The sequence below is a fragment of the Gopherus flavomarginatus genome, chromosome 10 (assembly GCF_025201925.1).
Source record: "Gopherus flavomarginatus isolate rGopFla2 chromosome 10, rGopFla2.mat.asm, whole genome shotgun sequence".
Taxonomy (NCBI): Eukaryota; Metazoa; Chordata; order Testudines; family Testudinidae; genus Gopherus; species Gopherus flavomarginatus.
Genome location: NC_066626.1, coordinates 70,716,990 through 70,742,632, shown reverse-complemented (window position 1 = coordinate 70,742,632; position 25,643 = coordinate 70,716,990). Strand labels below are relative to the sequence as shown.

The window sequence follows — 25,643 nt, the reverse complement described above, 5'->3', positions numbered from 1 at the left end:
GAGTTTGGCTTACACCCCAAGCTTGAGGTTTCTATCCCTTCCAAAGCTCTTGTCCATATTATTAATCTTTATTATTACTATAACTCTGGATATTCTTGTTATCCATATAAATGTCCAACCTTTTTTAATCCAGCTGAGCTCCTGACTTCAGTATCATGTGGCAAAGAGTTCCACAGGCTAATTCATGCATTGTGTGGAAAAAGTATTTCCTTTTATTGGTTTGACTATGCTGTGTTTCACTGACTATTCTTTTGTGGGAACATTCCTCAAGCTCCCATCCTCAACCATATGATGTCTGAGTTACTATGCCCCACCTAAAACTAGATTTCCCATTCAGAGAACTTAAGGTGGGTAAATGACTGCTTTGAAGTGTTGTTCTGCTTATCCTGAGCATGCCACTTCATTGGCTGTTCCTCAGTTTTCCCATGTTGTGACAAAGTTCCTCCTCTACCTTGGTGGGTCCTGCACTTATTGGGCAGATTTGCTCACCTAAGTGATCTTCCCCACAGTCTGGGTCAACTTCTCCTGTGTCTGATCAGGAGTTGGGAGGTTTGGGGGGAACGCGGGCCCGCCCTTTACTCCGGGTTCCAGCCCAGGGCCCTGTGGTTTGCAGCTGTCTATAGTGCCTCCTGTAACAGCTGCATGACAGCTACAACTCCTTGGGCTACTTCCCCATGGCCTCCTCCAAACATCTTCTTTATCCTCACCACAGGACCTTCCTCCTGGTGTCTGATAACACTTGTACTCCTTAGTCCTCCAGCAGCACACCCTCTCACTCTCAGCTCCTCACACCTCTTGCTTCCAGCTCCTCTCACACACTTCCTCTCCTCTGGCTCCCACCTCTCTGACTGGAGTGAGCTCCTTTTAAAACCCAGGTGCCCTGATTAGCCTGTCTTGATTGGCTGCAGGTGTTCTAATCAGCCTGTCTGCCTCAATTGGTTCTAGCAGGTTCCTGATAACTCTAGTGCAGCCCCTGCTCTGGTCACTCAGGGAACAGAAAACTATTCACCCAGTGACCATTATATTTGCCCTCTATCAGACTCCTGTACCCCACTGGCCTGGGTCTGTCACAATGTGTAAAACTAGGACAACAATACTTAACCTTCTTTCTACTGTGCTTCGAGATCTACAGATCAAAAGAGTGAGAGAGGTGGTGTTGTATAGTCTCATTCCCTTCCATAATTGGTGAGCTAGTGACTGGAAATGAGCAAACAGTTCCATTGATGCTGCAGAAGGACTGAAATTGAGCTCACTTTTATCTGCCTTGGCCCTGAAGGAATAACAAGAGAAAAGAGCAGAGATAATTTGTATTTTGCCCTTAAAGTCAGCATATCTGCTAGTCTAGAGAGTACCTTTTTACAGTCTTTTTTTTTCAGTGCAGAGCTGTACTTTTGCCACAGTTCTGTCCTTCCTCCCAATCATTTGCCAATGACAAGCTCCATTCTTAGAAGGCCGAGTGATGGTAAAGATGTGTGGTAGTTGGATGCAAAGTATTATTGGTGCCATGTTTTATGTATTAATCAGACCTGGGGTTTGTATACACAGGATTCCATAGGAAAAATTAAACACTGTCATGCACACATGAAGCATTTGGAAATGGAAACAAAACACATTGGAAACCGATGTATTAGAAACAGCTGGTAGTTGGTATGAAAATGTTCTAATCTAAAAATAATAAGAATGGGTATGTTTATAAATTATAAACTAGAGAAAGCATATTTTCTGGGCCGGTTCTTCTCTGAGGCTGGGTTGCTATTGATTTTTGGGGTGCCTTTTAACTTAGTTGATCCCCTACTTTCCCTTTAAACACACATGTACCCCTCCCCCACAACCTTTATTAGTAAAATACTGCAATATAATACAGTAGTGGTCCAAAACAATACAATTTACAATAGTGTTTTGCCACAGGGTGGGCTGGCTCTTTAAAAGGAGTTGTGACTTATAACTAATTAGCTGCCTCCCAGGTGATGGGTTTGAGGCCAGGGAACAGGTGATGGCCTGCAGGTCACTTGGGGCCAGTTTTTAAAGGTATTTAGACACCTAACTTTAAAAGTGAGGTCCCAGGTTCTTAGATAAAAGCCAACAAGCAGTTTTGTTGGGAGAGAGAGCTGCAAAGAGTGGGTGGGCTCCTACAGTAGACCCTGGGCCAAGGGAAAGGACCTGGTTTACCTGTATGATTTATGTTAGACTGTTTTGGTGTTTGAGAGAGAAACTCTTCCCTGAAGAAAGGGGCTGAAAATTTGATACTGTTGGGAGCTTGATTTGATGCCCTGGCAGATGAGTTGGCCCACGGCTTGCGGTCTCTTCAGTGTTTTTGACCACTACTGAAAAGTACTGTAGTATGTTTTACAAGTGTATGCACACACCTACATCTATAAATCCTTATTGTTGTGCCCATTCATACCTTCCTTCGCACCTGTGCTCTCTTAGTATAGGCTGTTGTAACATCTTCATTAACAGGGTCTGAATCTACCACAGGTGCAGCGCTGAGGCAGGTGCAGGTACCATCACCCTGGAAACCAAGTGTATTGCTGCTGTGTTGGTCCAATGGGAGGTCACGCAAAGTTGTTCTGGAACCCATGGAGCTTTGCTCCTGGTGATCAGGCTGAGAAGGCCCTAGTGATTTAATATATATGGCCCAATTCTCCAGCCTTTACTCACATAGTGCCCTGTCAGCACCCATTGATGTGAGTGGCGAAGGTCCTGTTAACTTCAGTGGTGCAGAATCTGGCCAGGCTGCAGTATTGGATCCACTGTTTCCCTGAAAATATGCAAGGTAACATTGGGTACAGTTCTTCCTGCAGTGAAGTCAATGGTGGTGTATCAGGGATAAATTTGGCCCAATTTTCTACTTCTGTACCTAAGAAGGATTGTGTCCAGCTAATGTATCAATTGCTCTGATTTGTTTTGATTTGTTTTAGGATCATAGAATCATAGGACTGGAAGGGACCTTGAGAGGTCATCTAGTCCAGTCCCCTGCATCATGACAGGACTAAGATTATCTAGACCATCCCTGACAGGTGTCTGTCTAACCTGCTCTTAAAAATCTCCAGTGATGGAGATTCCACACCCTCCCTAGGGAATTTATTCCAGTGCTTAACCACCCTGACAGGAAGTTTTTCCTTATGTCCAACCTAAACCTCCCTTGCTTCAATTTAAGCCCATTGCTTCTTGTCCTATCCTCAGAGGTTAAGAAAAACAATTTTTCTCCATCTTCTTATAAGAACCTTTTATGTACTTGAAAACTTGTTATCATGTACCCCCTCAGTCTTTTCTTTTCCAGACTAAACAAACCCAATTTTTTCAATCTTCCCCCATAGGTCATGTTTTCTAGACCTTTAATCATTTTTGTCACTCTTCTCTGTAGTCTCTCCAATTTGTCCACATCCTTCGTGAAATATGGTGCCCAGAACTGGACACAATACTTCAGTTGAGGCCTAATCCATGTGGAGTAGAGCGGAAGAATTTCTTGTGTCGTGCTTACAACATTCCTGCTAATACATCCCAGAATGATGTTTGCTTTTTTTGCAACAGTGTTACACTGTTGACTCATTATTAGCTTGTGATCCACTATGATCCCCAGATCCCTAGTTGAATAAGAGGGTTGAATAAAAGGGTTAGGTAAATAACTGCATAAATCATCCTAAAATTTCGTTGGAGGCTAAATTACTATTATCCAAGACCTGCAGTAAATCACCTCTCTCCTTTCTATCTCAGTTTTCATAAACACATGCAAACTATTTGCTTTTGAAGCTATCAGAAGTGAGTATCAAAAAGGTGAGTACATGAGAGGACTCCACAAACCAGGGTTCTTAAAGTGCAGGGCAAAAGTCAAATACAGCTTTGAAAGGGGCTAAGATGCAGCTTATGGAAACCCTCTCCCTGTAAGTGCAGGATGAGTGCAAATCAAATCAACTACTGCTATATTCTTCTGGGGAACTCAGCCAACAATGCCTATTCCTTTATCAAGAAAGATACAAGAACCATCATCATGAACCCTAGCCAAATGCATACATTTGTTTTATTAGGCTATGCACACGCCACTTCTACCAGGATGGGTCAAATATGAGCCATTTAATACCACAAACACAGGCTGGCCTCTTTTGACCAGCTGACTTAAAGAAGAACTTCTTCAAATGCAAATAGCAACCTTTTGTACTTACAGGGTCAATCACTAGAGGGAGACATGATCACATATGCAAGGCCGGTTATTACATAAGCAAATACAGACTGTAAATTTATAACTGTACACTCACTTATCTTTAATAGTAAATCAATAATGGTGGTAATAATAATAGTATATGTACAAATTAGGTGCAGTTGTCTGGCTGTCTGCAAATTTGCAGTAAGGACCTTGCTCTTGCAAAATGTGGAGAGCCTGCTGTATTATTGCACTGACCTGCAGAGATCAAGATCCCATGTCTTTGCTGTGTACATAATGTATGGAACATGACAAAATACTCAGAGGGGCTTTTTTTCCATCCACATTCAGTCTCAGACAATCAAAAATCCTCTGCTAGTGATGCTGCATTCAGCAGCTGTGACCAGACAAACCAAATGGTATTGAACAACCCAAGGCAGTCAGATGTTATGGCTGGAGTGAAATGCTTCATTTCAGGCCAGTCAACAGAGCTGCTTCTAAGCGAGAGGTTTATCCCACGCTCTACCTTTCTCTCAGACGAATGGTGGATGTCGTCTGTCTGCGAAAGGCTAAAGGTAAAAGTAAAGTGTTTCGATGCACGCTGTAACCTTTTATGTCCATGTAATAGTGGTGGATTTAAAGTTGTATTGCAGCTATCTTTTTATAATCGGTGTTCACTATGCAATGACAGTTGCTCTGTAGTCCATGGCAACTGCAAAATGTCCTTCAAATTACTCATTTTTCAACAGCAGCTGATGGAATAGCAGCATCTGGCCTGCAGTGGGACGATACATTAATATTGGCTTATGGCATATAAGGGATGTACTCTTGTCTTTTGAAAGAGTAGGAAACTCATTTCTTCTAGTGCTTCCAAAGGACTGAAAAATCTGTGATTTATTGGTGAAATTCCTTAAGGGGATGAAGTCACTGAAACTGCAGGGGAAGGTAAACAGCATATCAAAGTTCATGCAAGCTGCGGGACTCAAACAAGGTCCTCTACCCCTTGAAATGGTGCAACAGACTCTCTCCCCTGGGGTCAGCCCATCTATAGTGGATAGAACTGAAGGGGAAAAGGCCAGGCCCCACATAAACCCAACTCCTTTGGTGAATCTATCACCAGAGATGATGCTAGATTAATGCAGGAGCTGCAATGCCCACTTCACTTGTACTTGGGCTTTGCTCAGGGGAATATAGGGGGAAGACCACACTCTCTGCCATTCCTGTGCACCTGGAAAGGGCTAGCCACAGTCTGATCTATATAAGGAAGGAGGGGGAAAAATTGATTCCCTGACTGAAAATTATTGACCCTACAGCACTCTGAAAAGGTGGATTATTTCTGACTTTCCCCTTATACATAAATTGCTAGTGAAGCTAATGCTGTTTGTGTCTCAACTATTACAATCTGTCTCATAAAGAAATAAAGCACTTTCTGTTATTTGATTTGAGCAAAGTGGAGTATGTAGGTGGTTGTATCCAGGGCTCAATTTCTTCTAATTTGGCATTGTTATTCTCCTGTGTTTTGCAGGGTCTTTTCGAAATGATGGATTAAAAGCTGCTGATGTCCTTCCAATACTAAAGGAGAAGGTGGCCTTTGTGTCAGGTGGGTTCATCCTTCATTTGTTTTCTCTTCAGAGGATGCAGAGCATCATGCCAACAAAAAGATGCAGAACTTAGTAGTAACAAAGACAGCAACTTTTTACATCTTCACAGCACTGCACAGATATTTAAGGGCCAATTTCTAATAGTCATAGAATCACAAACTTTAAGGTCAGAAGGGACCATTATGATCGTCTAGTCTGACCTGCACAACGCAGGACACAGAATCTCACCACCCACTATTGCAATAAACCCCTAACCTGTGTCTGAGCTACTGAAGTCCTCAAATCATGGTTTAAAGACTTCAAGGTGCAGAGAATCCTCCAGCAAGTGACCCGTGCCCCATGCTGCAGAGGAAGGTGAAAAACCTCCAGGGCTTCTGCCAATCTGCCCTGGAGGAAAATTCCTTCCTGACCCCAGGTATAGCGATCTGCTAAATCCTGAGCATGTGGGCAAGACTCAACAGCCAGACACCCAGGAAAAAATTTTCTGTAGTAACTCAGATCCCACCCCATCACAGGCCATTGGGCATATTTACCGCTAATAGTCAAAGATCAATTAATTGCCGAAATTAGGCTATCCCATCATACCATCCCCTCCATAAACTTATCAAACTTAGTTTTGAAGCCAGATATGTCTTTTACCCCCACTGCTCCCCTTGGAAGGGTGTTCCAGAACTTCACACCTCTGATGGTTAGAAACTTTCGTTTAATTTCAAGTCTAAACTTCCTAGTGTCCAGTTTATATCCATTTGTTCTTGTGTCCACATTGATACTGAGCTTAAATAGTTCCTCTCTCTCCCTGGTATTTATTCCTCTGATATATTTATAGAGAGCAATCATATCTCTCCTCAGCGTTCTTTTGGTTAGGCTAAACAAGCCAACCTCTTTGAGTCTCCTTTCATAAGACAGGTTTTCCATTCCTCGGATCATCCTAGTAGCCCTTCTCTGTACCTGTTTCAGTTTGAATTCATCCTTCTTAAACATGGGAGACCAGAACTGCACACAGTATTCCGGATGAGGTCTCACAAGTGCCTTGTATAACAGTACTAACACCTCCTTATCTCTACTGGAAATACCTCGCCTGATGCATCTCAAGACTGCATTAGCTTTTTTCACTGCCATATCACATTGGCAGCTCATAGTCATCCTGTGATCGACCAATACTCCAAGGTCCTTCTCCTCCTCTGTTACACCCAACTGATGAGTCCTCAGCTTATAACAGAAATTCCTGTTATTAATCCCCAAATGCATGACCTTGCACTTTTCACTATTAAATTTCATCCTATTACTATTACTCCAGTTTACAAGGTCATCCAGATCTTCCTGTATGATATCCTGGTCCTTCTCTGTATTTGCAATACCTCCCAGTTTTGTGTCATCTGCAAACTTTATTAGCACACTCCCGCTAAGATGATCGTATTTCCAAAATAACAGGAGGACCATTTTAGTGGCAACAGTTTTACCGTTGTGAAATATTCCGGTGTGCTGCATTCTGTCTGTTTTCTTTGATCTTTTCTCCTGAGTGAGAGAAGCTCCACCTGGAACAGCTCTGCCTCTTCCCTTTGAACTCCCCTACTTCTTGCTTCCCTCCTCTCTGTGGTTCTGTTGACTAAACCCCTGCTCTTGTGCCTCAGGGGGCAGAGGGACTGTCAGTTACATCTCCTTCAGCAGCCCTCTGCCCCCTGAGGCACAAGAGCAGGGGTTTATGATGACTTGATTGGAACATTGACTCGTTAGGGAACACCATTGCAATATGAGTCTGATAAATCATGATGAGCTTTGGCCTTGAACAATAGTTGGCATTAAACATGCTTACTCTGTGATGACAATGAAACAGGTGTAGAAAGTATTTTGTATCAGGAGAGCAATATGACTTGAACAAATACTTTGTCATTTTGAAAACCTGACAGTTAAACTGGGACATATCAGGTGTCTTGAAAGAAGTTCTCAAGAAACTAAATGAAAAACCAAGACTATCCTAGTAGAACTGCAACACGCAGTTCTTATCTTGTCTTTACACTGGTATTTCATTTTGAACATCTCAGTGTTTTACCTACTTAAACTACAGAGCAGGATCTCATCATCAGCCTCTTTGGAAGGTGGAACAGCAACTGCAGAACTGTTTCGGACAGGAAGTGAAAATGAACAGTGTGTTCAGGGGAACCTGCAGAAGAGGATTCATACAAGGATTATGCTGGAATTGAGCCAGCCCCTTTGTGCCAACAGCTCAGTTCAGTTCACTTGGAAATGACCATGGCATCGTATGAAAACTCATGGAATCTTTAATAGGATAAGTGGTCTGGACCTTGGTTTTAGTTATCTGAAACGCCACACTGTGGCCTGGGTTCCGTTCTGACTCGGAGGGGAAACTTCACTCACTGAATCACTAACTCAAGTACTGACCTGGCCCAAACCTGCTTAGCTTGTGAAATCTAAAGAATTGCTGCCAAACATTTGTGTGCTCCTCTTTAGTTTCGCACTGTGATTCACTGCAGACTGGTATACTTGGGAAAGCTTTTCCCTGAAAGTCTTACTGGTCTCCGAAGGTTGTGTGATCATTCCTGACACAGCTAGCTAAATAGCTAGCTCACGATTTACACCTCTTCTCAAGAGTCTTCTACACAACAAATAGGGTTAATAATTGCCAGTGGCTTTTGAAGATTAAATGCATGAGGCTGCAGACTCTTAGTACAATACTCCCAGCATCATTCTTCACTCCGGATCCTAAGTACTGTTCAGTTTCTCTCTGTATCATTGTAATGAAACATATTGAGAAATGGATCTCTATATATGAATTGATTACTAGATTCTTTTAATTAAAATGGAACACTTTCCTAGAATGTGGCATGACCACAAAGGAGAAAATGTTTGCATAGAAAAAGAAAGATGAGAATTCCTGAGTCTCACAAAAATAATTCATTTGTAGCGTTGTCAGAACTGGTAGTCTGAGTGTTGGATTTGAAGTCTATAATTAGCATAAGCTTCCTCAAGAGAAAAGTCATTTTTAGTTTCCTTCACTCCATTATTTTTATATCAAAGATTTTTTTATATATTACAATTAACTCCAGCCAGAGGCGTATGCCAAAGTTATCGAGTACTTGGGGATGGTCTCCAAATCTTTATATTAAGCAAAATATATCAGTAAACAGTCAATTCTCATCTGATCATTTAGTTGTATGTTGTTTTCCTTTCCTGTAGTCTGTGGCTATGTCTTCTCTTTCTAGGCCATGATCCTACAATGAGGTCTATCTATTGTAAGATTGGGTCCTTAGAGTATAAATAAACTCCTCATGGCAGAAGCCATACCTTTTGTACTTGTACAGCCTGTGACAGACCCAGGCCAGTGGGGTGCAGGAGTCTGGTAGAGGGCAAATATAATGGTCACTGGGTGAGTAGTTTTCTGTTCCCTGAGTGACTAGAGCAGGGTCTGCACTAGAGTAGTCAGGAACTTGCTAGAACCAATTAAGGCGGACAGGCTGATTAGAACACCTGCAGCCAATCAAGGCAGGCTAATCAGGGCACCTGGGTTTTAAAAGGAGCTCACTCCAGTCAGAGAGGTGGGAGCCAGAGGAGAGGAAGTGTGTGCGAGGAGCTGGGAGCAAGAGACACAAGGAGCTGAGAGAGAGAGAGAGAGAGAGAGAGAGGGGGTGTGCTGCTGGAGGACTAAGGAGTACAAGCATTATCAGACACCAGGAGGAAGGTCCTGTGGTGAGGATAAAGAAGGTGTTTGGAGGAGGCCTTGGGGAAGTAGCCCAGGGAGGTGTAGCTGTCACACAGTTGTTACAAGAGGCACTATTGACAGCTGCAAATCCATAGGGCCCTGGGCTGGAACCTGGAGTAGAGGGTGGGCCCGGGTTCCCCCCTTACCTCCCAACTCCTGATCAGACACAGGAGGAGTTGATCTAGACTGTGGGGGAGATCACTGAGGTGAGCAAATCTGCCAATAAGTGCAGGACCCACCAAGGTAGAGGAGGAACTTTGTCACAAGCCCTTAGTACACTGTGAGTGCTGCTGTTTTGTGATCCCATATCATTGCTCTGAGTCTTCCAACCATCTGTTCAAATTGGTGGACCATTAATAGGAGGTTGTAACCAAGTGGTGTGCATTCCAGTAGGCAGGATCAAACACAGACATAGCAGGAGCTTACTGTGCAGTCCAGTAGTGTCAGAAGAGAACTGAGACTTTCAGAGTGCCATTGATTACAGATAGGGTTGCCAAGTGTCTGTTTTTGACTGGAACATACAGTCAAAAAGGGACTCTGGTGGCTCCAGTTAACACTGCTGACCAGGCCATTGAAAGTCTGGTTGGCAGCGCAGGCAGTCTCCCTACCTGGCTTCGTGCGGCTTCCAGAAGCGGCAATGTGTTCCTCCTGCTCCTAAGTGTAGGGGTGGCCATGGAGGCTCCACACACTGCCCCCACCCCAAGCGTCGGCTCAGCAGCTCCCACTGGCCACAGCCAATGGGAGCTGCAGGGGCAATGCCTGTGAGCAGGGCTGGGCATGGAGCTAGAGGGACATGCCGCCCTTCCCAGGAGCTGCCTGGGGTAAGCACCGCCCGGAGCCCGCACCCCTCACCCTGTTCTGTACTCCAAACCCCTGCCCAGCCTGGAGCCCCGTCCTGCACTCTGAACCCCTTGGCCCCAGCCTGGAGCCCCTTCCTGCACTCCAACCCCCTCATACCTGGCCCCACCCCAGAGCCTGCACTCCCAGATGGAGCCCTCATCCCCTCCCACACCCCAACCCCCTGCCCCAGCCTGGTGAAAATGAATGAGTGAGCAATGGTGGAGGAGAGTGAGTGACAGAGGTAGGGGGATGGAATGAGCAGGGGAGGAGCCTTGGAGAAAGGGTGGGGAAGGTGAAGGGCTTTGGAGAAGGGGGCAGTGCAAGGGTGTTCGGTTTTCTACTATTAGAAAATTGGCAACCTTAATTACAGAGCTGAGGTGCATCTAAGACCAGTTAGGTCGTCCCACCTAAAAGTTAGTCCTAGAGCTGCCTCTGGAGGATTGGAGGGTGGGGATGGCTATGATTTTCTCTGAATTAGTTCTTCATTCCTTCCAGTGACCCTTAGATTGATCCTGATCAAGATTTACCATATGTATCAAATATGAATTATTTATAAACAGCACCTGAGGATTCTATTTCCAGTATCAATAAACAGAGACACAGTCCTAACAACTGTAGATACAATGTGGTTGCATCATTGAAATTTGATTGTTTTCTTAATCGACCACTTGAAAACAGTTTAAGCAATGGGTCGACTACAGGCTTTTGCTACTTGCTCATGGTGTACACCATAATAAAACCTTGGCTTTGCTCAGTTGATCCATTGTGCTGTGATCAGTAATGGATTTATAAGGGTCTGACAGTATTGGGGCAAACTGGAAGCCAGAGATTGATTTGTATATTGTGAAAAGGAGATGAGCAGAGAAGGCAGGAAACAAAAAATGTAGATGATATTATTTCAGTGAGGAGTGGTGAAAACGTTCTAGAGCGGAAGTCCCCAAACTGTGGGGCACGCCTCCCTAGGGGGGCACGGAGGTACATTCAGGGGGGTGCAGCAGGGCCCAGGCCAGCCCCCATTGGGGATGGGGAGCAAGTGCCACCCAGCCCCACTCTGCTCCTAGCTCTGCTCTGGCCTAGTCTCCAGATGTGTCCCTGGCTCCTGGTCCCACTCCTAGCCTCAGCGCCCATCTGTGGCCCTGGCCTCGGCCCCTGGCCTTGGCTCTGTTACCAGTCCCGGCCCCGCCCCCAGCCCCAGATTCGGCCCCAGCCTCGGCCCCCTTACACCTGTCTGAGTCTCTGCCACACCCCAGGAGCTGCAGCCCCATTCCCAGCTTTAGGGGGACATGGATGGGGTGGGGTGGGGAACAACTATGAAAGTTTGAGGACCACTGCTCTAGAGGATGTGATTACAGATGTACTTGAGAAATACAGGTGGTCCATTTAAAAAGTGAATTTATGTGGGTGAGTTGTTGTCATGGTTATGGGGCTACCTGTACCTATTTCCCCTTTCTGACATGTCCAAGTACACTCCCTCAGGTCTTAGACCTTCTGCCTTTACTTAGCCTGGTGCCAAATTCCACAATTGTCCCATCCTTAGACCAGTCCTTGGGCTCCTGTGCCCTGTGTATCAACTGTGCGTAGCCAGCAGGTCCGACTGAGCAGGATATCTGCAGTTCTTCCCTTTGGGAGTCTGTGACCAGTGTTGAATATAGTGATCAGACAGCCTTCTGAAACAAAGGAACAAAACATTTAAAGAAAACAAGTTTTTAAAATAAAAAACACTCTGCACTCATTTATCTTACCTACAGACTCTGGTAAGCTAGGCAGGTCTGACTTCTTCAGATACCCCAATGGGTGCCATGAGACCCAATCTGGTTCCCCTGGACAATCCCCTGGGAATTCCACAATCTCTTTCGTAACCTATTCTAGCACTTAACTATCATTATAGTTAAGCAGTTGTTCCTAATATCTAACCTAAATCTCCCTTGCTGCACATTAAGCCGATTACATCTTGTCCTACCTTCAGTGAACATGGAGAAGAATTGATAACCATCCTCTTTATAATAATCCTTAATATATTTCAAGACTGTAAACCTAGAGTGCATTTTAAAACCTGCGGCACCGAGTCTCAGAGCCTGGGCCTTCAGATTCAGGTTTGTGGGACTCATGCTATGGCGCTAAAAATAGTTGTGCAGACATTTGGGCTTGGGCTGGAGCCTGTGCTCTGAAGCCTTGGGAGACTGTGGGCTTCAAATCCTGAGCTCCAGACTGAGCTGCAACATCTACACTGCTGCTTTTAGCGCCGTAGCACGAGGTTGAATCTGTAGATCTAGGTTCTGAGACTCGTTGCCACAGGTTTTTAAAATGCAATGTAGACATATCATCAGTCTTCTTTTTCTCAAGACTAAACATGCCCTTTTAAAAAACCTTTCCTCATAGATTATGTGTTCTAAACCTTGTATCATTTTTGTTGCTCTTCTCTGGACTTTCTCAAGTTTGTCCACATCTCTTAAAGAGTGATGCCCAAAACGGGACACAATACTCCAGCTAAGGCCTTTCCAGTGCCAACTAGAGTGGAACAATTATTCTCCATGTTTTACATAACACTGCTGTTAATACGCCCCAGAATGATATTCACTGTTATGAATTGCATCTTGTTGATTTCAGATGCCCAAAGGATTAATACAGCAGAATATCATTTGTTCTTATTTAATGTCATACCTAAGACATTTTTACAGAATGCTTCACAGAAAATTCCAATCTCCACAGGCAAATACAGTCCAACTAAAATGCAGCATGTAAGTTTTAGCATTTCATACAGGTAGCATCTGTTTATGTTTTAAGGCAAGGATGGAAAGTTTTAAGCTCGCTAAGTTTCTGGGAGAATGACCGAGCATGGGGAAATCAATAGACATGGGAAGAAAGGTGTAATTGTTTTGGGAACATGTATTTATGGCATGCATTACAGAGAGCTCAAACTGAGCTTTTACCAAAGGCTTTTTTTGTTTTGACTAACTGCACACAACAGAGGACACTAAACAGGAAGCAACTGGACAGTGAAACAGTTCTGTCATCCCTCAGTAATTCATTAAGCTTTAAAAGCAACAAAGAATCCTGTGGCACCTTATAGACTAACAGACGTTTTGGAGCATGAGCTTTCGTGGGTGAATGAATATCCACTTCATCAGATGCATGTGGTGGAAATTTCCAGGGGCAAATTTTGCTACCCCAAAAGCACACAGTCATCTTATGTCTTACACATTAATCGAAGAAACAGTGACTTCTAATCTCTGAAGACAGAGATCTTTACTGGACGGTCTTTGAAGGGAAGACATTCAATGTAAATAGATAAGATGAAAGGCTACCTTTGCAATTAAGTTTTACTAAGTTTAGGCCTGACAGGATGACTCAAAGAGGAAGCCTTTAGTTGTTTAAGCTCATGTTGAGTCTGGGAAAATCAAGCTTGAAGGTAAAGCAATATTATGGTGGAAGACATTGGCTTCCCTAAAAACCCCTTTGATACTGACACATTAAGGCACAATCCCATGTAGAGGTACATGGGCCATGTATCTGCAATGGTAGTTTCCTTTAGATGTACCTTATGTAATTCATTTATTGCATAGCTAATTCCCAAAGCTCAATCCTGCTTTTAGAGAGGGAGTGATCTGAAAATCCTCCTAAACTTTGGGAGAGTTCAGATCCAAATTTTGCCATCTGGGCCCATCTCTGCTGTTAGGGAAGCTCTTAACACATTGGAGCAGACTGAGAAACCCATTTCTGAAATACTCTGGAACATGTTGAATTGTGAACAGAGATGGCTGAACTAATTTTTAAGTAAAAAATAAAAAGCTTTTAGAATAATACAAAAATATTTATATTAATCTTCCATCAGAATTAAAGTTTTGATTCAAATCAAAATGTTGTTTCTCCCTCTTTCCTTTTTCACCTCACTGGAAAAGAGGGAGAACCCCGAAGCTGAACTTTTTGTTTGAATTTGAAGTTTTTTATTTAAAGAAAAATTCTGTTAATTTCAAATGCAACTTTTTAAAATTTCTTTCAAATTTTTGTTTCAGAAAATGTTTATTTTTGACCAACTTTAAGTGTGATTTTAAACTGATCATAATGATAAACAAGGAAACGAGTTTGTTAGAATTAAAACAACATTGTTTGGGACATCATTTTGTTCCTTTAGCACTTGCTGATGCAGTGATCCAGGATTTGAAGGGAAAGGGGAAGATTTCTGATTATGAAACCACCAAGACTTTTGATTAGCCCTAAGTCTACTGATATTGTGAGAGATAAATTAACCTGTAGGGAGAGATGTGGACGGGCTCTGGGTCTGCACAGCTGCATAGATGCTTTCACTAGGAGTTTAAGATTGAAAGAGAGAGACAAACTCTCTCAATAATTTCTGGCTTTTTTCACAGGTTGCTGTGACTCTCAGATAAAACATTAGCAGTATGCAGAGTGAGTGGCCATATTTCTCTCAATATGTTTTAACAATAGCTATGGTCTAAGTCAAACCATTTTAGCAGAGATTAGTTAGTATCTGCCAGCACTCACTGTCCTGACTCCTAGACACTAACAGCCTGCCAAATGTGATCCACCTCTCTCCCTCTCAGTAGGGAGAGACCTCCTTTATGTGCTCCCTTAATTGGCTTGTTTAAGGTTAATGAGGCCACCTGTTCTGACTGGCTGAGTCACCAGTGAGGCTCAAGTGCTTTCAGCCCTAGACAAACTGGAGAGGGTAAAAATCTCACCCTCCCAAACTTTGCTCCCATGGGCTCGCAAGATCTTGCTAGACTCCAAATTAGTATCAGGACTCAATACAAACCCACTGCACTCAGCACTGGTTTCTAGGACAACCTACATAGGCTTCTAAGTGTTTGTGTGTCACGAAATCCAGTCAGCCAAATATGCCTTTTAATTGACCACAGTGACTTTAATTGGGTCAGAGTAACAACAACAAGACTAAAATAACTGCAAAAAATGAATTGTTTGCATAGCAAGAGAATCCTTATGTACAAGCTACATCTGGTGCCTCCAACCCTGCTCTTGTTGCAAAGTGGCTACCAGCTGACCAGTCTTCTGAGTTCTGTAACATAATTTTCTAGACCTTAAAGATACAGTAGCCACACACATACACCCAGAAGTGCTAAAAGCTCTCGATAGTTCAGTAAACATCCCCTCTTCTTGATGAGGACAATGGTGTTTGTCCTGGTGGAGGAATCAAGGTGGGTTGTTTCTGGCCCAAAAGGGTACCTTCATGAAGCTCTGCACATTCAGCCACAGAGACACTTTGACAGGCTTTCCAGTTGCTTGATCTAGTGCCTAGTGGTGCGGTGTCATCATATATCCACTCCTTGTTCCTGAAGCATTTCTAGTAGGTTCCAGGTTTCATACATCCACCCTAATGGAAATGCACTCAGACACATCACTGGAGCAACTTTTCATTCATATTTAAACCAAGTCTTACTTATTAATATTGTCAGGGCTGGGGAGAAGCTGGTCCCAGAGTGTGAGGACCCAAGGAGGTGACTTGTTTTTAAATTGAGACAGTCCTGTGGATTGCAGCTGCGGGTTTTAGTGAGGTCGTTGATTTTTCCAGGTGATATTTGTTTCCTGTGCTGTCTCTTAGTGGGATTTTTGACCTCTGAAAAGGTGTTCCTTCCATGAAATTCATGCAAGCAGAAATATGGGATTTTCTCAAGGCTGACTAACAAGTGCCAAGGTGCACAACTGAACGTGCTGCCAGTGCCACAGCTTTAGACTGATGGGCTTCAACCGTGTAAGACATCTTCCTCGTACAGGGAGGTATGAAAACTGGCCATGACTGTCGACTGTGGGAAGCAAAGCTTCAAGACTGTCTTTTAAAAATATTTATCCTGAAATTTGTAAATTATAATGAAACTCATTTTCACAGCATTTGTAGAGTTGCTCCAGCCAATGCCCTGCCATTTCAGTGCCAGTCTGTTCCCATATAGTATTTTAGTAGGCAAGGAAGTAAGAAGTGTAGCAGTAAACATTCAGGTGTGCTAACAGTGAAAGCACCTGAAACCAGTACATAAGTCCAACATGGGTCTAACTCACTGGGTGTTTTGTTTATTTGCAAAATCTCCTATTTGGCTGTAATTGGGCATCATTTACATTGCATGGGTGTGTAAAATCCATTCAGCCAGTCAAATTAAAATCAGTTGACTACATTGTTAATCTTCACTGATTAGCATTAGAAACTAGAGTCCTCTGATGATTGTTTGTGTTGCTTTCAAATCAGAGAGGCAGGTTGAGCCAGAACAGGTGATCAACTTGGAGCTGGCTGCTGTAGAGTTGTGGCTGCCTGACTTTCTTCACCTTTCCTGGGATGATCTGGGGGAGATTTTTCTGCAATGGAGTAATTCACAGGGGTTTTAAAAATTGTTAGATTTAAATAAGCACACGTAAAAGACTGCTTATCTCAGGCATGGCCACCAATTACAATTACACTACAAAAATTATTACAAAGGCAGAGCATATTGCCCCACAGTTCCTCCACAAACAAACACAGTCACTAGTCGACAAAAACACATTACAAGTCAAATCAAAATCTCCTCATCCCTCAAATTCCCATAAGAAACCCTATCCCCAACCGCTATCCCAAATGCCAACCCAGACAGATGGGTTTTGCAGCATGCCTGGAAAGTTAACTTAGTCAGGCTGTTTCAGGTGAGGAATGGGAATGGAGTTTGAAGTTGAGGAGCTGTCACACACAATGCTCTGCCAGCAGTTGTCTTTTGGATGTACTGTACCATAGATTCATAGATTCTAATGTCAGAAGGGACCATTGTGGTCCTATAATGTGACCTCCTGTATAGCACAGGCCATAGGACTTCCCCAAAATAATTCCTAGAGCATATCTTTTAGAAAAATATACAATCTTGATCTAATTTACCATGACCCTCGGTAAGTTGTTCCAATGGTTAATTACTCTCATTGCTGAAAATTTAAGCTGCGTTTCAGTCTGAATTTGACTAGCTTCAACTTCCAGTCATTGGATTGTGTTATACCTTTGTCTGCTAGATTGCAGAGACTATTATTAAATGTGTGTTCCTCATGTAGGTACTTAGACTGTAGTCAAGTCATCCCTTAGCCTGCTCTGTGTTAAGCTAAATAGATTGAGCTCCTTGAGTCTATCACTATTACACTTGTTTTCTAATCCTTTAATCATTCTTGTGGCTCTTCTCTGAACTTTCTCAAGTTTATCAACCTCTTTCTTGAATTATGAGCACAGTTCTACCAGTGCCAAATATAGAAATAAAATAACCCCTCTATTCCTATTCAAGAAACCTCTGTTTATGCATCCCAAGCTCACATTAGCTTTTTTTGGTCACAGTGTCACACTGGGAGCTCTGGGTGTGAACATAGGGCTTCATTCTTCACTGCCTCATACTTCTGAGGGTACGTCTATACTGTGATTTAAAAAAAAACTGTGGCACACAATCTATTTCCAGTTCAGCTGAGTTGGGCTTGGGCTGTGAGTCTAAAAGTTGCAATGTAGACATTTGGGCTCAGACTGGAACTTGGGCTCTCGGACTCAGCTCGGCCAGGGAAAGGAAGGGAACATTATTTTCTTTGACACTCTGGATATATGTGGATTGAAATTATGTTTCCCTAAAATGTTGTTTGATTGCAGTTAGGAGTCCTCAGCATGTTATTCCTCATAATATAGAGATGTGTGAACTAAACTAAGCTCATTCTGTCTCTTGGTTCAGCACAGTTCCTCCTTATCATTCAGCTGTTACTAAAAACTGTAAGTAAAATCCCTTTTGAGTAGCATTTCCTCTTCTTTGGAAAGTTGCTTATGGTGCTAACTCTTCATGTGTCATGGAGATTTATGTTTGTGATCTAAAATAGTCTGGTAAGACAATATATTCTTTGAACTAAGGTAGATATGGGAATGGAGACCAGGATTCATGGATTCATAGATTCATAGACTCTAGGACTGGAAGGGACCTCGAGAGGTCATTGAGTCCAGTCCCCTGCCCTCATGGCAGGACCAAATACTGTCTAGACCATCCCTGATGGACCTTTATCTAACCTACTCTTAAATATTTCCAGAGATGGAGATTCCACATCCTCCCTAGGCAATTTATTCCAGTGTTTAACTACCCTGACAGTTAGGGACTTTTTCCTGATGTCCAACCTAAATCTCCCTTGCTGCAGTTTAAGCCCATTGCTTCTTGTTCTATCATTAGAGGCTAAGGTGAACAAGTTTTCTCCCTCCTCCCGATGACACCCTTTTAGATACCTGAAAACTGCTATCATGTCCCCTCTCAGTCTTCTCTTTTCCAAACTAAATAAACCCAATTCTTTCAGCCTTCCTTCATAGGTCATGTTTTCAAGACCTTTAATCATTCTTGTTGCTCTTCTCTGGACCCTCTCCAATTTCTCCACATCTTTCTTGAAATGCGGTGCCCAGAACTGGACACACTATTCCAGTTGAGGCCTAACCAGCACAGAGTAGAGCAGAAGAATGACTTCTCGTGTCTTGTTTACAACACACCTGTTAATGCATCCCAGAATCACGTTTGCTTTTTTTTGCAACAGTATCACACTGTTGACTCATATTTAGCTAGATCTCTTTCTGCCATACTCCTTCCTAGACAGTCTCTTCCCATTCTGTATGTGTGAAACTGATTGTTCCTTCCTAAGTGGAGCACTTTGCATTTGTCTTTATTGAACTTCATCCGGTTTATCTCAGACCATTTCTCCAATTTGTCCAGATCATTTTGAATTATGACCCTGTCCTCCAAAGCAGTTGCAATCCCTCCCAGTTTGGTATCGTCTGCAAACTTAATAAGCGTACTTTCTATGCCAACATCTATGTTGTTGATGAAGATATTGAACAGAGCTGGTCCCAAAACAGACCCCTGCGGAACCCCACTTGTTATATATTTCCAGCAGGATTGAGAGCCATTAATAACTACTCTCTGAGTACGGTTATCCAGCCAGTTATGCACCCACCTTATAGTAGCCCCATCTAAATTGTATTTGCCTAGTTTATCAATAAGGATATCATGTGAGACCGTATCAAATGCCTTACTAAAGTCTAGGTATACCACATCCACTGCTTCTCCCTTATCCACAAGACTCGTTATTCTATCAAAGAAAGCTATCAGATTGGTTTGACATGATTTGTTCTTTACAAATCCATGCTGGCTATTCCCTATCACCTTACCACCTTCCAAGTGTTTGCAGATGATTTCTTTAATTATTTGCTCCATTATCTTCCCTAACGGAAGTTAAACTAACTGGTCTGTAGTTTCCTGGGTTGTTTTTATTTCCCTTTTTATAGATGGGCACTATATTTGCCCTTTTCCAGTCTTCTGGAATCTCTCCCGTCTCCCATGACTTTCCAAAGATAATAGCTAGAGGCTCAGATACCTCCTCTATTAACTCTTTGAGTATTCTAGGATGCATTTCATCAGGCCCTGGTGACTTGCAGGCATCTAACTTGTCTAAGTGATTTTTAACTTGCTCTTTTTTTATTTTATCTTCTAAACCTACCCCCTTCTCATAAGCATTCACTATGTTAGACATTCCTTCAGACTTCTCAGTGAAGACGGAAACAAATAAGTCATTAAGCATCTCTGCCATTTCCAAGTTTCCTGTTACTGTTTCTCCCTCCTCACTGAGCAATGGGCCTACCCTGTCCTTGGTCTTCCTCTTGCTTCTAATGTATTGATAAAAAGTCTTCTTGTTTCCCTTTATTCCCATAGCTCGTTTGAGCTCATTTTGTGCCTTTGCCTTTCTAATCTTGCCCCTGCATTCCTGTGTTGTTTGCCTATATTCATCCTTTGTAATCTGACCTAGTTTCTATTTTTTATATGACTCCTTTTTATTTTGTAGGTCATGCAAGATCTCGTGGTTAAGCCAAGGCGGTCTTTTGCCACATTTTCTATCTTTCCTACCCATCGGAATAGCTTGCTTTTGGGCCCTTAATAGTGTCTCTTTGAAAAACTGCCAACTCTGCTCAGTTGTTTTTCTCCTCAGTCTTGATTCCCGTGGAACCTTACCTATCAGCTCTCTGAGCTTACCAAAATCCCCGTTCCTGAAATCCATTGTCTCTATTTTGCTGTACTCCCTTCTACCCTTCCTTAGAATTGCAAACTCTATGATTTCATGATCACTTTCACCCAAGCTTCCTTTTACTTTCAAATTCTCAACAAGTTCCTCCCTATTTGTTAAAATCAAGTCTAGAACAGCTTCCCCCTCAGTAGCTTTTTCAACCTTCTGAAATAAAAAATTGTCTGCAATGCAGTCCAGGAACTTATTGGATAGTCTGTGCCCCGCGGTGTTATTTTCCCAACATATATCTGGATAGTTGAAGTCCCCCATCACCACCAAATCTTGGGCTTTGGATGATTTTGTTAGTTGTTTAAAAAAAGCCTCATCCACCTCTTCCACCTGGTTAGGTGGCCTGTAGTAGACTCCTAGCACGACATCACCCTTGTTTTTTACCCCTTTTAGCCTAACCCAGAGACTCTCAACACTTCATCTCCTATGTCCATCTCCACCTCAGTCCCAGTGTGTACATTTTTAATATATAAGGCAACACCTCCTCCCTTTTCCTCCTGTCTATCCTTCCTGACGAAACTATACCCATCCACACCAACATTCCAGTCGTGTGTATTATCCCACCAAGTTTCAGTGATGCCAACAATGTCATAGTTGTATTTATTAGTACTCCCAGTTCTTCCTGCTTATTACCCATACTTCTCGCATTTGTATATAGGCATCTAAGATACTGGTTTGATCTTGCCTCCCAGTTTTGCCCTGACCCTCCTTTCTCTCTGCCATTATAGCCCACGCTCCCTCTTGTTTCCGACCCATCTCCCAGGTCTTCATGTTCCCCACTTACCTGTGGGCTTTGCTCTCTTGTCCCCGTCAAAACTAGTTTAAAGCCCTCCTCACTAGGTTAGCCAGTCTGTGTGCAAATCGGGCCTTTCCCCTCCTCAAAAGGTGAATGCCATCTCTGCCTAGAAGTCCTTCCTCGAATAGCATCCCGTGGGCGAGGAAACCAAAGCCCTCCTGACGACACCATCTTCACAGCCAGGCATTCACCTCCATGATGCATCTGTCTCTGCCCGGGCCCCTACCTTTGACAGGAAGAATCGAAAAGAATACCACCTGCTCTCCAAACTCCTTCACTCGTACTCCCAGAGCCCTGTAGTCACTCTTGATCCACTCAGCGTCACTCCTCGCAGTATCATTTGTGCCCACATGGATGAGTAGCATGGCGTGGTAGTCAGAAGGCCGGATAATCCTCGACAATGCCTCTGTAACATTTCGGATATGGGCCTCCGGCAGGCAGCATACCTCCCGAGATGAAATGTCAGGGCTACAGATGGGCGCTTCCGTCCCCCTCAGCAGAGAGTCTCCAACCACCACTACCCTACGTTTCCTATTTTCAGTGGTGGCAGCAGACCTCCCAGCCTTAGGGGTATGAGGCTTCTCCTCCTTTACTGTAGGGGGTGATTCCTTCTCTCCTGTATCAAGAAGAGCATAACGGTTACCTATTACCATGGCAGGAGGGTTCGCAGCAGGGGTGGAGCACTGCCTGCTGCCAGAAGTAACCAGCTGCCAGTGTCCACTCTGAGCTATCTCCTCCTCTACCAGTGGCGTGTCAGCAGTCCTGTGAACTGGGACAGCTACCTCAGCTGTCTCCACATGGATGCTGTCCAGGAATTGCTCATGGTTTTAATTCCTGTGTTTTAATCCTGCCTAAGGCCACAAGGCAATTCAGTGGCAAAGATAAGTCACTTAGAGCCGCTGTGGAATCCTTATTCACACTGACAAGTACATATTCATAAACATAGTCCCACTGAACTCCCATTTGTCAGGAGTGTGTGGGACAGCAACATGGGTCATTTTTGTCTACCATTCCATATTACAGAGTACAAAAGGGAAGGCAGAGCTTTTGAATAGAATATAGTCAGTGGGAGAGTGAATAAGAACTGATATAGGTAGAGTGGAATGGTGCAAAGCCTTTGAATGTGGAGTTTGATAGATGGAATCACAGCCCATCTTATACAGGAGCTGTTGATTAAAGAAAAAAGATACAAACAAGAGTCACAACAAAGAAGCTTCCACACAACTTGAGTCCCTGTTTTGTCTCCCTTGTTTACCAGGGAACACACTATGTGCCAAGTCTTGAATTGGGCTGGTACGTGCCTATACATCATACTCTCAGTTGTCCACCATCTTACCTCACTTCTTTCCAGCCCTCATTGTTACCATTGGCTAATCAGAGCCAATGATAGCAAAATTCAAAAGTTCTGGGACATGAAAGCCCCAGCTCAGAAGTTGCTTCGCCAGCAGCTGCTTGCAAGGGGAGCAAGAGGAGGGGCTGCCACCACCAGCCTTTTCCTGTTCCTATGGGTGAACAATTGCAGGAAGAGTCAGCAGTGGAAGGTCCTTGGGAATAGCACCGAGGGGCTTCTGCTACAGAAAAGAGTACCTGCTGTCTGCCTGCGGTCTGCAGCCAGGGAGGAGCAGCTAGTGAGGAAGAAAAACAGCCCAGGAAGGGAAGAAGACACACCAGGATCAACACAATCCCCAGACCTGCCAAGTTGAGAGGAGTCCACATTAGCACAGGGAACCGAAGACCTGCCACACTTCCTAGCAGGGACCAGAGACTTCTAGCACATGGGACCTGAGGCAATTCACACATCCAGTAAGGGACTAGAAAGCTTCACTGTATCCAGTGACTTAATTGGAGACCCCTAGAATGGGACCTGAGACCCTCAGTGGAGCATTTACTACTCGGTGAAAGGCAGGCTGTGTTCTACTATCACTATCCACTAAAGGTTTCTCTTTACCCAACTTAAGGCGACGCTCATGTCTGACCCTGTGCTCAGGGCCCTGGACTTTGACAAGCCATTCCTAGTCACCACACTTGCATCTGAGCCTGGTATAGGAGCAGTTCTCATGCAGGAAGCAACGGATCACAACTTCCATCCTGTTGTGTTTCTTAGCAAGAAACTGTCTGAGAGGGAAAGTCACTGGTCAGTCAGTGAAAAGGAATGCTACGCCATTGTGTACGCCCTGGAAAAGCTACGCCCATATGTTTGGGGATGGCAGTTCCAGCTACAAACTAATCATGCTGCGCTAAAGTGGCTTCATGCTGCCAAGGGGAACAACAAGAAACTTCTTCGTTGGAGTTTAGCTCTCCAAGATTTTGATTTTGAAATTCAGCACATTTCAGGAGCTTCTAACAAAGTAGCTGATGCACTCTCTCGTGAAAGTTTCCCAAAATCCAGTAGTTAAAAAGTGTTCTTAAAATGTAAAAGTCTGTTAGTTATATACTTAGTGGTATATGTAAAGGTGCAAGTGTTGTATTAATCTGTTTATTTTAAAGTTCTAGGAGGAAATTGCCGCCAGTGAGGTTCCCCACTGTCTGCAATTTGGGGGGCGTGCCATAAACATATAGCTAAGGGTTAATGTTCTTTTACCTGTAAAGGGTTAACACAGGGAACCAAACACCTGACCAGAGGACCAATCAGAAAACAAGACTTTTTCAAATCTGGGTGGAGGGAAGTTTTGGGTGTGAGTTCTTTGTTCTTTGTCTTGGTTCGGTGACCCTCTCGGCTCTGAGAGTGATCTTTCTATCTCCAGGCTTTCTAATCTTCTGTTTCCAAGTTGTAAGTACAAGGATAGTAAGACAATAGGTTTATATTGTTTTTTTGTATTTACATGTGTGTAGTTGCTGGAATGTGTTTAATTGTATTCTTTTTGGATAAGGCTGTTCATTCATTTTTTCTTTTAAGCAATTGACCCTGTATATTGTCACCTTGATACAGAGACCATTTTATGTCTTTTTCTTTCTTTTTATATAAAGCTTTCTTTTTAAGACCTGTTTAAGTGTTTTTCACTGGTTAAGGCTAAGAAACGAAGGGAGGGGGAAAATCTCTTTGTGTTAGGTTTACTAAGCCTAACTTTGCATACCCTCTGGGTGAGGGGAGAGAGAGATTGATCTCTCGGTACTTGTGTTTCAAGGACTTGAAGCAGGGAATCCCCGAGAGTACCCAGGGCGGGGAAATCTGGGAGGAGGTAAAGAGGGAGAAGGGAAGTGGGTTATTTCCCTTTGTGGTGAGACTCAAGGCATCTGAGTCTTGGGGGTTCCCCAAGGAAGGTTTTGGGGAGACTAGAGTGAGCCAGACACTGGAATTCTGGCTGCTGGCAGCGATATCAGATCCAAGCTGTAATTAAGTTTGAAGGTTTCATGCTAGCTTCTCATGTTCTGAACTCTGAGGTTCAGATCTGAATAGGACAGTTATAACAGCTTCACTGTATCCAGTGACTTAATTGGAGACCCCTAGAATGGGACCTGAGACCCTCAGTGGAGCATTTACTACTTGGTGAAAGGCAGGCTGTGTTCTACTATCACTATCCACTAAAGGTTTCTACCAGGAAGAGGTGCCTTAATTTGTTCTTGAAATTCTATTGGCTGAAATTCACCCCATTCATAATCTCTATATATTGAGGTGGTGACCATCTCAAATGAGGTGACATCTGCCCAACACCGTAGTATCTGAGCATGTTAGTGGGCAGAGCTATTGTTCCCCAATTTGACCCTTGCCCTGCCCAAGACTCTGTGTAATGCACAGGGACATCTAGTGGCTGAATTGTGCATTGCAGGTAAACATTGCATTACATGAGAACCTTGAATTTGATGCAGAAGCACAGATGAGAGATTACCATAGGGGAGTACCATGGTCACAGCTGCAGGAGTGGATGCTGATTTCAGCAGCAGAGTTTTGTGTAGCCTGGGAGAAGGCCAAGTGAGTTACAGGGAAAGGCCAGAGAAGGAGGTTGCAGTTGCTGAAGCAAGTGATGACTGACTGATGAACAAAGGATTTTGCAATAGGAATGCAGAGGACCAGATCGGTATATGGTTATATGGTTAAATGTATGTTTGTCAGTTTATTTTGTATGCACATGCGTTCCTTTTTACACAGCACTAATAACCATGGAACATCTGTTTGCCTCTGTAAATCAACACAAACCCTGTAAAAACATGCCTTAGAAAATAATTTGAAAATGTTAACCTTTTGTTTTAGTATTTAATAAATATAGTTAACAAACTTAATGACATGTTTGATTACTGCAGCTCATGCCTCTGGGCCCTGTGGGAGGCAGGAGGTGGGGCATATCAACAAGAGCAGTCAAGACTCTCTACTCACCATTGCATTTGTTACTTTAAACAAATCCTACATGGATCTAGGAAAAGCCAATGTGCACAGAAAACAGCATTCAAGTAAAAATTGACTTGGGACCAGATTGTTCCTGTAGGTGGATAATTTCTGTGCAGGGGCAGAGTTTCTGTAATATTTTTAATTGAGGCCTAGAAAGATTTTTAGCCACC

The 25,643-nt window shown here is 43.4% G+C and overlaps 1 protein-coding gene across 8 annotated transcripts in view; it reads left to right on the top strand.

Annotated features, from left to right (window-relative positions):
* KALRN (kalirin RhoGEF kinase) overlaps nt 1-25,643 on the top strand; it is an 805,383-nt gene that overhangs the window by 229,482 nt on the left and 550,258 nt on the right. For all 8 annotated transcript variants that reach the window (XM_050916883.1, XM_050916882.1, XM_050916885.1 and 5 more), the window contains exon 2: nt 5,667-5,741. In XM_050916883.1, the coding sequence (XP_050772840.1) occupies nt 5,667-5,741 (75 nt within the window). The remainder of the gene's footprint in view (nt 1-5,666; nt 5,742-25,643) is intronic.